This window comes from Cololabis saira, chromosome 7, assembly GCF_033807715.1.
Source record: "Cololabis saira isolate AMF1-May2022 chromosome 7, fColSai1.1, whole genome shotgun sequence".
Classification (NCBI taxonomy): domain Eukaryota; kingdom Metazoa; phylum Chordata; class Actinopteri; order Beloniformes; family Belonidae; genus Cololabis; species Cololabis saira.
In genome coordinates this window covers 30925060-30940022 of record NC_084593.1, presented here as the reverse complement: position 1 = coordinate 30940022, position 14963 = coordinate 30925060, and the positions used below count along the sequence as shown (strand labels likewise).

The window sequence follows — 14963 nt, the reverse complement described above, 5'->3', positions numbered from 1 at the left end:
CACATTTAAATGTTTGATGAGTTTTAGATATCAACCAAACTTTTCTCAAACTTAAATTTTTACTGTAAATTACCTTTACAGTAAATCCCATTAGAGGAAGGGTCATTTTATATGATGTACACAATACTGTTTTGTTTAATCTTTGTTGTAGGATTAAAGGCAAGGCAAGGCAAGTTTATTTGTAAAGCACAATTCAACACAAGGTAATTCAAAGTGCTTTACATAAATATTAAAAGCAGCAAGACACAATTAAACAGTAAATAACAAATAAAATGAAATAAAATGATAAGAAAAGAGGTAAAATAATAAAAAGCACAAGTTGTTAAAAAGTAAGGGCAGTAGAGTACAGGTAAGTATTTAAAGAGTACGCTTCAGTAAACAGTAATGTTTTTAGCCCTGATTAAAGGTAACTTTATCTCGTTGCTCGCAAGTTATATTTCCTTATATTATTTAGAATTTTTCAGTTGTTAACAGCACGTAGAAGAAATATTTCCCATTTCAGACTCGCCTTTATTTTTTGTGATATTCCACTTGCAATGCATCTTTAATTAATTTAATGTGGATGTTTCTACTGTCTTTACTCTGAACGTCTCTCTCTAAAGGATATTTCATTTAGACAGTGAGACAGATGAAGGTGATATAAACATACGGTAATATCAAAGAACACTTGTGGTTTACAGTCCACTGACTCCATCACATGCAAGTGGACACCTAAACAAGACAATAATCAGCAATAACTGTGTTGACACTAATGCCACCAACAAACCTTGACAAATTAATGAGTAATTAATTAATTTAATATCACTAGACAGTGAAAAAATCTTTCATGAACCATCAAACTAATTCCCATATTAAAAGAACAAGATTCATTATGACTTGATTAACAGAAAATATTATTTTCTGCAGTGAACTGCAGTCTACCAGCAAAGACAAACTGGGCTGACAAAAAATTAAATTAAAAAATAAATAAATTAATACAAAAAAAAAACAATTGCAAACTGGGGAGAGAGACACAGTCACAGAAAGAAGAGATGGGAGATTGGAGAGCACAGTTGGACAAAGAGAAATTAGTTTGGAAGTGAATCAAGTGTAAAAAAAAATGTGTAGGTGAAAAGAGTGGGTAAGGATAAAAACAGATGGGGAGGAGATGAATGCTTTGCATGGGCTTGAAAGCATGCAGGAAAAGCCGTGGAAATTATTGTTTATGTTTGAGCTTCTTTAGACCAGTGAAAGAGCCAGCTAACAGAAGGCTGGCCCGTTTAATGCCAGATTCACGCTGTCACTAAGTGGCATATGCATTGAATGCCATGATTTCCATTTTGACTCACCTGCTAACAGATTAAAGTATGCACACCTGCTGAATGGTCTGCATATATCAGCATCAAGAGTTTGCACTTTATTCATCCCCAAAGAGGAATTATATAGTTTTGGAAGAGGGCCTATTTTTCAAGTGCTTCAGCCAAAATATTTGGGTTTTTTTTAACACTACAGTCCTCATATTAACAAAAATAACATCAGTTCAGTGGGCAAGGAGTTCACCTTCACAGACATTCAAGAAATATTTGTAACTGTTGTCACAAGTGTGTGTTTCATAAGTGACAACTGTGCAGATTTTGTATATCTTTAATTTCCAAATCCTCAACCAAGGATTATTTAAAACTTTGTGGCGTTTGACAAACGGTGATGCAGTCAGTAGCTGCACTGCAGCAGCGCCGCAACAGAAAGGTCAGTGGTGTGGATGCACACACGCAGTCGCGACTTGGCAGTTCAGCAATGTACAAACCACGCAGCTGGTGAGCAGCCTGCCTAAGGGTCATTGAGCCTCTCTCACAGACTCTGGACTGCCTCGGTGTAGGAGGGAGGGGCACTACAGAGGCTACTAAGAGGTGATAATTGGCAATATGCTTACCTGGTGGAAAGCACACAATGCAGCACATTACTACGTAGTTATATTGCCAGAAAAAACATTTACTTCTTACGATCAACAGCCAACTGTTGTTTGAAACACAAGATCACACATACGTAGGCAAAACCAATCCTGATGTCTCTGCTACAGAATAGTAATACAGCTGCCCTTGTCAGCTGACCTCTTATAGGCCAAACAGCCTGTCTGTCAAACTAATGGGGTGGAACACAGGCATATTGCTTTCCCACAATCCTTCAGCAGAGCCGGGACACTCATTTACTTCAGTCAGCTTGTTGCCAAGGCAACATTTAGGATGGGTCTGGGGTTGGATGGACACACAAACATGAGCACTGCATCACACATACACAAACACACACACACACACAGTACAACCTGTTAAGTGAAGGAAACATGTACCACACACACACACACACACACACACACACACACACACACATTTACAATGTTAAAAGCAATGACAAATACATTTCTGTATGCCACCGAGACACTGGCAGCGCTGTCTGCATGCAGAAAGTACACAAAGTTCTCCTCGCCACTTGACTCATCTCCACAGCCTTAAACCAATCTTCCACTCTGTCCCTTCATTCACAATGCATGCTCTCTCATTCATTTGTTCTGAAAAGCACAGAGACAAGCCTATTCTCCACTTGTATTTCTGTCCCGATTCAGACGAGGAGAAAGCAGAAAGAGGGCTGCAGAGACACGGGGACCACAGCCGAGAGACTTCCAGCGAAAGATATCAAACCCCATCCCTCCTCTTGAGGATTGATTACAGATGTCAGCTCACACAAATTCAGTCTGCCTTTTCAGCTCTGCAAGAAATCCTGTGAGAGAGGATTTGCCCCCCCCCCCCCCCCCCCCCCCCCACACACACACACTCTCCACCAAATTAGAAAAATGTAAGAAGATGAAATTTTAATTGGGACCATGCTCATTTATTGTGCACTGGGTCTTGATGTGTTTAAAACATTAAACCAATCACTGACTGGCAGTGTCAAGGCTGATTCATACCCTTTGCACCCTCATCCCTGCAGACCCACAGAAGTTTATCTCTGAACCCGTGTCACTAATGAGTAAACTGTGCAGTCAAAACTTTCAGGTTAATCAAAATAGCAAACGTAATATTTTTATATGCAACTTTAAAAAAACAACAAAAAACATTTGATTTAATCAGAAACCATTTTATAGGTACAGCTATGAAACAAAATTCATAGGAAAAGTTACAAATACCGGATATTGAGGTCCTGTCATGTCAAAATCTAGTTTTAGGACCCTTATAATTTTCCTAACATGTCGATACATACATGTGTGAGCAAATAAAAATGCCCCAGAGAAGTCTGAGTCTAGCTCAGAAAAAAAAGAGCACACACAGCAACTCGAGACTGGGTTAATGGGGGTCATGTCCATGCTCGCAGAGGCCATGAGACAATCCCTTCATACACAAGATAACACACAAAATCCACAGCAGTCATATGAGGCAAATCCCATGTGATGCTACAGCACTACGAGTTAGATACATCAATTGCACCCCCCCACCAGCCCACTGCAGCAGAAAGTAATCTTCTTCCACAGCTCAGCAAGGAAAAACTTTTCATAGAGCAGTTCATAAAGCCAATGTGTAATAAAGGGACTTTGGGAGGTACAAAGGGAGTCACTAGCCCAATACACTGGATCAGTATCGGACTGATGCCGCCCTTATTAAGCAGGTTGGGTAACATCCAGAAGCGACCAGTCCACTTTAAATACAGTAGAAATAACGCCACTAGAAGAGTTGGTGTGTCCTTTTATCAGTTACATCCACTCAATCATGGTGAGCCACTGGCTCAGTTTTTAGTGCCAAAGCAATTTCTCAGCAATTCATTTGCTGAGAAATTGCCAGTACCAGCAGATAAACTGAGCTGCAGTATCAATTGATATTGAGAAAAAGGTGGAGGAATGAATCCCAAGAGGATATCCACTTAACTCCAACTGCTGAGGCCTTGTGTAGCCGGAAAGTGCATGTGAGCTCGGGACAAAGACATCTGTCTCTTAGTGCTGCATGTAAAACGCTGCACTGTGTCTTCATAATGTCTATGCACGAGAAATAATCAGAGGAACCAAAACTCACATGAAGTGCAGGTGGTTTAGAATGTCACTATAACAGAGTTTTACAAGATGATTAATAGTCACACAGGTATCTGAGATGACATCTGATTGTCATTTGGCTTTGAGATAAGTTGTGTTATACTCCAAAATTTGTTTCTGTTTTTACAACTCCATGATGTTAAAATTGATAGTTACTTTATAAACTAAAAAATATTAAATATTAAAAGTGCTTAAAAAAAAAAAAGGCCAGGCAACAGACCCTAAACAAATCATGGAGCCGGTGATGGAAATGTAACATTTCTGACGGTTTCACCCAGCTATTTTTATACGTACATTTATATCTTGCAGTCAACTCAAATAACATCTGTCAAGTAATTATGTGATGATTATGAAAGGCGTATTTACGGTACAGCAATGAGACATCTGACACTTTTATCTGTGGGTATTAATTTCATGCATCAAAATGCGCATGCTACTGAATAACAGCCACGCCTGAGATATCCAATTTCCTAATTAAACAGTAACTTCAGTTGACAATTGCTTAACATTTCTTAAGCATCAAGTTCATGTACACAGCAAACATGTTTGCACAAATTCCACACTTGATTTACAAATAGAAATCTATGAGATGTGGAGCAACTCTGACTTCCAATTGACGATGGGACCATGTAGCTGTGTGAGTATTCTCACTTTTACCCTTGTTTTTCTTTTAGATTTTCAAGAGAACAATTAGTTCCCATTTATAGTTGTCATGAATCGGCAAATGGTCCTCTTTAGATACATCAGTCATTATCGACGTCTTCGTACTAAGAAGTGTGCCCTGTGTGAGAATCAGAGACTGAAAGTGGACAAAACAGGCAGGGGAATATTCAGGTGATAACCTCTTGGTATCCTTGTACATATTTTCATGTTATCATTTGACGAAGAGTTAATGTTAAATGGCCAGATGGAGAAGAATGTTCAACCAGGTAGGTGATGGTTTATTATGCTAGAGTAAATGTTAAACTGTACTGACACCTTTCATGGTGGTTCCTCAAATGAAATGAGACACCGTGGTTTCCAACCTTGAAGAACGCATAATGTGTCTTGAAATGCAGTAAACAGACTTGGATTTCTCATCCATACTGAGTGCTTACGTCTAACATTTCTGGCATTTCCGTGGAGGGCACGGACCTGTGGAAAAATACTTCAATGCCCCGTACATCCCAAAGGTATACCCTGACATATGGTGACCTAGAAGAAGACATCTGTCTAGATTTGACAATTTTAGCTGAATTTACTCAAAAAGTCATACTAATGTACATCCCAACTTCCCATTCATTAGCTATCACTATTGCTAGCTTTTAAACTGTTTGTAATAACCTGTGTGAACTTTTCCTTAGGCCAGCGGATGTCTGTGTTTCTGGAGCCAAAGAGAAACGATTACAGATCACCGCAGAGCTTCAATCTTTACACCTATAAACCACCAACCAGGCCAGAAATCTGGGAGTAGTGATGGACTAAAACATACATTTGAAAAAACACATTAAGGCAATAACAAAGTCAGCATACTATCACCTTTAGAATATATCAAGGTTAAAAGATCTGATGTCCCAGCAGGACCTGTTAAAACTAGACCATTCGTTGATCTTTAGTAGGTTTGATTATTGTAACAGCATCCAGTTTTTTATCAGTTCCCAGAGTCAGAACTGGACATGGAGAAGCTTCATTCAGCTTTTATGCTCTACATGTCTGGAACAGACTCCCAGAAAGCCTCAGATCAGCTAAAGACACACCTGTTCTCAGCTGCCTTTGAGTAAAGCTTTACATCTTCACTGGTACTTTTCAAACACATTTTATCGTATTTTACCTATTGATCTTTTTTTTTTTTTTCGTTTTTTGTATAGCTGAGTTGTTACACTATGGAAGAGCTTTTCACGTGACCTCAGTATCTCCTTAAGAAACCTTTGCTCAGAAACTACTACTACATTTCCTAATCTTGTTTATATAGTTTATCTCTTCTTCAAACAAGTGTACACTCACATTTGTAACTGCAGAGATGAACTTCATTTACTGAGTAATATTAAGAAATGGCAAGAGGGATTTCTATCACACAATTATATCGTAATGCAGTGTTGCCTGCGACCCTGACGATCCAACCATTCAGTAGTAGTTTTTGGTCCATCCTGCAGAGAGATTATTCATAATTCTTTGAAAGTTGTGATGATACTGCGTACCGTGGACAATAAAATCGTAACACTCTCTAATTTTTATATTGTTGTAATGTTTAACGAAGCAATCTTTCAGCGAGTCTTTCACGCAGGAGTAATCAAGTCAGAGGGAATCAATTAAGTGGCTATCTCTGAAGTTCATTTAGTCACAAACTGACAAATATTTGATTGGATAACATATTGACTGCAAAGCATACTAGAATGCTTATTTTCCACCCAATCATATTTATGACTTGTACCACTTAACGTAATTAGAGGCGAGGTCTATACAACAATGACAAATGTAACATGTGACAAAGGCGGAGTAACAATCAAGCCAGTATTGGGCCTCGAATAGCTCAGTTGGTTGAGCAGGTGCAACATATACAGAGGCTATCACCCTCGGGCATGCAGTGCAAGTTCCCTGGTTGCTTTCACACCACAGTCCAGTAGACTCGATTCGATTGGGGTTGCAACATAAGCTGGTCTTAGCTTGCTTTTACACTGCATTTTGTCAAAGGAACCAAACTTTTTGAACAACTTGTTCCCCTCCTCACTTCCTTGTTCTTGTGAGTGCTTACCAGCAAAAGTGATATGTATTCATCTAACCAGGCTTCTATCAGAGTTTTTCTACCTTGTCAAGGCATTTTTCATGGCTTTTGCGGTAGGCCTGTGTTGAAAAGATCGATTCTCCGATTTTAAATCGATTCTCATATTAATTCCTAAAAATCGATTCATGTCTAAAGATCGATTAAAATTTTATTTTTTTTTTTTTTTTTTTTTTCTTCATCACTACATTACAACTTTTGGTACTTTTTTGTTTATGCCCAAAAAAGGAATATTTTGTTGGACAAGAGAATAACTGGTGCCATGTTTTTGCCTTTAAATATGTTTAAAGGTATGAAAACATTAAAGTTTTCAGTTATAATTGCATAAATTGTCTATATTTCTTTGCTTTATATACTGTCTTGGTGTTACATTTGCGTAAATGTTTTAAAACCAAATTCTCATAAATGGGGAAAAAATAAAAGCGATTTCTTTCGTCCTCCATTTCCTCCCTGGATCTGTTTGATAATTCTGCCCCACAGATGTTTCTGAAAGCAGTTCTATCAGCATTCTGGGAGCTGATTGGTCCTTACAGCATCATTAACTGCCAATACTTGCTGTTGAATCTCAATATAATACTAGTATTAATATGTTGCATAACTAGACGGTCATATAATTCATGCAACAGCTGAAAAAACAGTTTTATTAACAGTAACCCAAATCAATATCGGATCGAATCGGATCGTGATAATCGATTCATAATCTTAAGAATCGGAATCGAATCGATTCTTGATATTTGAATCGATCCCCAGCCCTATTTTGCGGCATACATACATTTGTTTAGGTTGTGTTTACAATGCCCCACGTTGTAGTCCACATACAGTACTGCATTTGGTTTCTTTGAAGCGCACTAAGACCTAGGTTTTTCAGCGGGCCAGAGTCTGCCCCCTTGATTTGCATCAGAGTTCGGATTGCACATTAACACCTTCTCAAGCAAACGGGACGACCAGAACGTACTTATGATTATAATAATAATAGATGTTGGAAGCTCCTGTTTAATTCATTGCATAAACTCTGCCTCCACTCAGTTGTGACTGGTCTACTATGTTGTGTACTGGAAGAAAAGGGTGTGAGTGGGAGGGGTACCCGGCCCATTTCACAAGGGAACATTTTTGCAAAGTCAATGGCTATGAATGGGTATGACTGGGTATGACTAGCAAGACTAGATGTGGAACAGAGTCTTTATGTAGGCCACCATATGTGAGTGTGCTGGAAACATGGCTGTATACACTGTATACACTACATGTTTATACATGTCAGAGTATGGCTATGAACCTCCTGTCCCCAATGGCCTTTCTTTTCAATTTATAAAAATCCATCAAAGCGGTGAAATGTTGAAATGGCAGATAAGCTCTGAACTAAATGAGCAACTGATGTAATGAAGGTTAATTTCCTGCCCTTGAGTTGTTGTCCATGTGCTGCCTGAGCTCAGCACTCCTACAGATTGAAGTGTCGAAACAATGTCGGCAGGTGTGCGTTTGATCTAACTGAATGACATTTACCCAGGTACCCTTGAGACTGAGTGAGGGACTGTAAAAACCTTTTGTTGTCTCACTTCTGATAACAAAATAAAACCTCTAAAATGAAATGAATGGATGGTTAAGCATCATGAAGCGTGATCCTGGTGAATGGAGATGGATCTCAAATGATTTGTGTGTGCGTGTATTTCCTGTACTCTCCTCTGCCCTTGTGTCTGTCTATCCCCTGTGAGTGCGTCACAGTGTTGAACCTTGGTTGCTTTTGTCTTGACTTTCTCTCTAAGCATAATTTCCCTCCCATTGTTTTTTTTGTCTTTTTTTTGTTTGTTCCACTCTTCCCCTCGTCTCTGCGCTTACCTCATTCTAATTAACACCTACTGTAGGCTCTATCTGCCATAGTAAACCCCCAAGGACAGACCTGGAAAAGGAGCTGGCAAGAGGGGGAAAAAATATAATAAGACATCAGAAAAATCCAGCGAACGTGTGAGAAACGGGTATCGAGTGGCACCGAAACAGACAAAACCCCAGATTTGGATGGTGGTATGTATTCTTCTTCTGTCAGCCGGATGAAATGTTTGAAATGAAAACAGGTTCTGTGGCTGAAAAAATATATACAAAAAGACAGAGGGAACGACATAAACATGCTTTACATACGCCCTAATGCACACAGTGTGAAGCATTCGTGCAGTCGATGGCTCTCCAGAAACCATCTGTCTTTGCAAAGCCATCAGAGGCCTCAGGACAACATCAAACGAGATGCTGTAGATCAAGAGGTGCCACGCTGCATATGTGTGTTTGTGCGTGTGCGGGTGAATGTGTGCGGAAGTGGGAGACTGAGTGAGAGAAAAAGTGAGTGAGTGTGCTGCCCATTTTTATGGCTAGAGCCTCAGCTGGTGTTTACCAGTTAGGGTGGAGTCTTTGCCTTAGAGTGTGTGTGTGTGTGTGTGTTTGTGTGTACTGAGGACTTCGACAGATCATTTCAGACAAGCAAATGCACTGTTATAAAGTGACAAATGAATGCACATGCACGCAAAGATACACACATAATGGCGTCCACAGAGTCTTGGAGTGAAAAGAAAATACATGCAAGCACATAAACACACACGCACATACAGATGAGAAAGTTAAAAAAAATGGCCTGAGATGCTGGAGCTGTTTGACCAAATGAAGACAAAGGGAAAAAAAATGTAGGCAAATGCACCGCCGACCAAATTTGCAAGCGTTAACACACGAACAGGTTGAGCAAAGCATGTTGATGTGAATGTCTTTAACGAATGCGGCCACTGCATTAACCACACAGATTTATTACGAATATCGATCAGCAACTGACGTCTAAACATCACACGGACATAGCAAAGCACTGAGTCAACAATAGACTGAGAAAAGAGTGTTAATGTTTGCAGCACTCCAAAACGATAAATTATGAACTACTGACTTCACAAGTGTGTGCACGAACGTGGAGAAACAGAAGCAGGAAGACGCACTGAGCAGCATCCACGAGCATTGTGAATGTCCTGCTCAACAAAGAGCTACCTACTACCAAGCTCAAATAAAAATATAAGTGGACACAATGACAGGACATAAAATACACACTCACATATGCTTTTTGGCTAATAAACAGTAGTGCAGTATACAGTATGATTAAAGGAAGTCTATTTGTGAATTATTTAGTGTTCACAGAAGGCATTTAGCACCACAAAAATGCACCATTAATAACAGCAGAGGCCTGCAAACACCTTGGCAAGCACTGCGAGGTACGCAGCGGGAGGATCAGACAGGTTGTGACTCACCTCCACCTCCTCCAAGCAGAGTCTTGTTAGCTGAAAGAAGAGACAAGAAGATTTCCTTAATAAAAGTCAACTATACGCACACAAAATATTATCAATATGGAAATAACTTTCTCAAATAGGGAAAAAAAAAATCAAAAGTGGAAAGAAAATATTTTCAACAAAACTGCTTACATTGCATAGGATTAAAGCATCTATGTTTATATTTTGTCATTTTCCTTTTCTTTTTTTTAACCAAGAAAGATTTTAACAAAAGCTTGTGACCTCAATCCATCTGATCCTCAAACTGTCATCAAAACCTCACACATCCCCACGTCTACTGCAAATGAGGCGCTGCACATCGGAGTTGAGCGTAAACACTGATAATAATGTCTGACTTAATCATACTAAGTTTTTTTTCCCCTTATTTCCTGAAAATAACTATGATGGGGATGTGACTAACAGTGGCTATACTTGCGTTATGTAAGTTTTCAGTTCATATCTTAAACAAAGGGGACCTATTATGGCATCTAATACCTATTTTAAACAGGCCTTGAAAGTCTTAAAAACAAGCTTTTGATTTTTTTTGCTAAATAAATTAGAAATTCACCTAAACCATGTCTTTAGCATCCAATTCTCTCACCTCATTCTCTATGCAGGATTCTGAGTGACCGGGGAGGCTATGATAATGAGGCTCTGTGCTGATTGGCTGCCTGAATGACGCGATACACCGCTACGGAAAAATGGCGGAAGCTCCGGCCGGCGGAGTTAGTTGTGGGCGTGGTTTCACGCATTGGAGGCCAACCGATGTAAATCACATTTTCGTTGCGAAAATGCGATTCTGCTCCCGTAACGAAAGGGAGCAGAATCTGAACGGCTCGTAGAAGCCACATCAGACTGGACGGATCATCCGGCGGCGGTAAAGACACTGCAGAATTTGGTTGCTTTCCTCCTTCTCTGAGTTGACAGGCTGAGGGGAGACCACTTTATATATGTTAAAGCAAGAGAAAACATGTTTTTCATAATAGGTCCCCTTTAAACAACAATTTAGTTTGTCACAGTAGGATTTTGATGAAAGTTACTAATCAGAATCAAGATTCAAGATTCTTTATTGTCATTGTTCATTTTTGATATACAACGAAATTACAGGGGTGCTTCATCGCAAGGGCTGGTCCTTATATAAAGTGCAAAGTAAGATAAGTAAAAAGAGAAAAAAACTAATATAAATAAAATAAGTAAGTATAAATGGAGAGAAAAAAAATTCCAGTCTTCACCTCCTAGGATTTTCTTTATCAATTCTATTTATTATTCATTGTAAAGAACTTAATAGCAACAGAGGCCTTTTAAAAATAAAATCCTAATAGGACGACAGCTCACACAAACTGTTGCTCTTGATAAAGTCTCTTTTTTCCAGACAGGTTAAAAAGGTTAGGTTGTTTACGTTGACATGTTTTGACCACTACTGTCATCTTCCCCAGAAGATGCCACGTGAAGGAGACGACACTAGTAGTCAAAACATGTCAAGGTAAAGAAACCATTTTTAACACAAAAAAAAAGGAACATTTAACAAGATCAATTAGCAAGATGGTATGAGTGTAATCACACACAGGCTGTTGCTTATTTCATTTTGCTGCATCAACCACATTAATTCAGCTGAACTGCACATATTCGTCCTCTGCTTTCTCTTCCCCTGTAAGGCTCAGTGTCCCTCCAGGGTGGCCGGCACCACAATTATCAGGCTGCAGAGTAAAATTAATGATAAAAATAACTGCCAGTTGCAGCTATAATAATGATAATAATAACAATGAACCCAAAATGAAGTATTAAACAATCCCGGCAGCGGACAATACCCACCCATCAGATCTATGATTACATAACAACATATCAGCTGGTCAACAGAAAACAGATAATCAATCACGCTTTCATTGCCCAGAAATACCAAGTAAACATAAAGACTCTTTATAATAATAATAATTATTATTATTATTCAACATGTCTTCAAAAACTATGAAACAATGAACTCTGAGATTCCTGCATGTAGCATAGTTGAACTTTTTTGCAAATAATAATGAATAAAAAAAGTGTAGCTTTGAATATACAGGTATTCACTTATGCGGATTTAAGGTATCTCCATGTTTATCCTTTAGAACTTGATTTATTTTTGGTGTCAAGCTTTCTTATCTCGATTGATGTCATCAGAGGCTCACAGTCGTGCTGCTTTTGCCAGCCGGCGAGTTAATTTCATTCACCCGGCATCACTGGTTCAAAGTCGTCCCAGGATTGATGGACAGAATAAGAATCAGCACTTTTCGAGTTCCCTCACTGATAATAGAGAGGAACAGCACACTATGAGTAGGTAACATCGCTGCCCGCAAAGCTCGTGCTGAGGTGACAGTTCAAGGGATTACAAACAACTCTGGGAAAAGGAATAGGAAGACGATATGGTTTAATTTGTCTTTAAGATACAAGAAAGTTATTCGTTCAGCAACTTTCAACCTGGATAACAAGAAAACACTGAAGACTGAAAAACATAATGAGCTTGTTTTACAGCTCAGGGCAAATACTGAATTAACGCTCATAGTACGGCTGGCCAGAGCGTCCCAATTCATTACCTCGTCGTCTCCACCAGAGTCAACGAACACACTTGGAGAGTGTAAACTTCTGGCAGTGTGATCAGCTTGGCTCTGGCTACTTTTTGACATATGCGATACCCAAGTGTTTTCCTCACCCGCATATCCAGAAATGTGTGGAGTCAGCAGCGCTAGCCCGAGGACATCTGCAGTGCTTCCAGGAAACTCAAATCGCCCCATAAAGTCATACAAATCATGTTGTCCTAGTATTTCTCTGCTGGTGCATCAGATTGTGGATGCTGCGACCACGTTAGGATTATCTGATACGCACGTAATCGCTCTGCGAGGGACAGTTACAAAGTTAATTCACAATTCACAGGGGATGCCTCTTATTTTGGTTACTACTTGCCAAAAGGCATCGTGCCAGCGCAGACTGTGTGTTGTATGAGGAAACTTCAGCGAGGGAGGAAAAGAAACTAATCCCACAGATGTTGTTCTGTCACAAGAATATACTACTTTAACATTTTTTAACGTCCCCCACTGCATCATTAGTAAATGCCTTAAAAAAACATCCTCTAAAAACGCAGGACATTTGTTTTTATATTTGAACTACTGACTGATCCGTCAAGGTGAACATGTCTACTCTCCACTTAGGAATGAGTAGCTCATTCTTAGAAAACGGGCGTACCGACTCCCTGAGAGCTGATGTTGAACTTGTACACAGCTGTTCCAGATGTAAAACCACAGACATATAAATAGTCTCCTCTAAGCCTTCACTTCATCCTGGGCTGATGAGCTGCAGGCTGTATATAGGGGTTATATCCAACATTGAGTTTTGCTAATAATTCTCTGAGCTGGCTAACATGCCCAAGGCCGTATGCGATCTGAACTCCTGAGAGGTGAAAGACAAATCTGCCTGAAGGAGATAAGATGCAGCTCTGAGACAGAGCAGCAAACTGACGCCAGAGTTATCACAGTGATGCTGGCGGTGGTGTGAAGTGGTGATGTCGCCTGAGACTTCAGGATTTCTTGACTTCCTTACTTTTTCATACAGCTGGACTGTATTGCTCAAACATAAACCTGTGATAACTGAACTTTAGTCCAGTCTTTGTGAATCTTTTTTAAAAGTGGCAATAAAAACCTCTGATCAAACCGTTACCTGTGCAACAGTTAAAGTGCAGGTGTTAAGTCAATGCCCACTGTTTTAGTACTGGTGTTGGTCCTACTAGGAATAGTACTCTCCTTCAAGTGTAGGTTGGTATAAATACTGTAGATGCTTCAATCTTGACATCACTTTCCAGTTTGTGCGCTGACATTACAGAGTGGTAGGGCTGGGCGATATATCGAGATTTTAATATATATCGATATATTTTCAAACACGATATGGTACGAGACAATATCGTTTATATCGATTTTTTTTTTTTAATTTTTTTTTTTTTTTTTTTTTACATTTTTTTTTTTTAATGATTTTGATATAGCTTATTTTGTGACAAATTGAATTGAATGTTTTATTTGAGATTTGCACAAATGTTTTGTTATTTGCACAACTGTCAACCTCAGTGGAAAAGTCTGCCTGTTACTGTCTACATTGTATTAATTGCACAGTGTATTTTAATTTAATTGTTATGCAGGAAAGGGATATTTGTTTTATTTTATTCAAGAAGCATTTTTATTCTATATATGCAGGCAGTTTATTTTTATTTCATTTGTTTTATACATTTTGATATTGTGCAGACCTCTGTTAATAAAGGAACTTGTGTGACATTTGGCACGAGGCTTTGTATTAAAACTGTTTTTTTAAGGGTTTGCCTCAGAAAAAAATGAAGCTAACAGAGATGCTATGCTATAATGCTTTGGGGGAAACCCCAATTAAGGCACGGAAAAAATATCAAGATATATATCGAGTATCGCCATTTAGCTAGAAAATATCGAGATATGACTTTTGGTCCATATCGCCCAGCCCTACAGAGTGGGTTAAATTGAGGAAAACTGTGCACAGTATCCCTATACTTAAATTATACTGAATTTGAACCCTTTACATTATCAAAACACATGGATATACAGCTCCCTCTCTGTAGTTCTTATGAATGAGATGATTGACCGTAAAGTTGATATACTCAATTTTAGAACATGTTTATTTATTTTTTTCCCCATCCCACACACAAATTATGAAGATGAACGAGTGCTCCTCTCCTCTGTAGTTCCTTTTCTGTTTGTCCTAAATATATGCTTTTATACCAACATGATTCACTCCACACTCATTTACATGGACAACAACACACTACACAGATGCCAAGCTGCACCCATCGCCTTCTTGTCTTCTCTGTCCTGTTCTTTGGAGT

At 39.0% G+C, this 14963-nt stretch overlaps 1 protein-coding gene across 2 annotated transcripts in view; it reads right to left on the bottom strand.

Annotated features, from left to right (window-relative positions):
* macrod1 (mono-ADP ribosylhydrolase 1) overlaps nt 1-14963 on the bottom strand; it is a 150135-nt gene that overhangs the window by 56698 nt on the left and 78474 nt on the right. For both annotated transcript variants that reach the window (XM_061725573.1, XM_061725572.1), the window contains exon 4: nt 10076-10105. In XM_061725573.1, coding sequence (XP_061581557.1) covers nt 10076-10105 — 30 coding nt within the window. The remainder of the gene's footprint in view (nt 1-10075; nt 10106-14963) is intronic.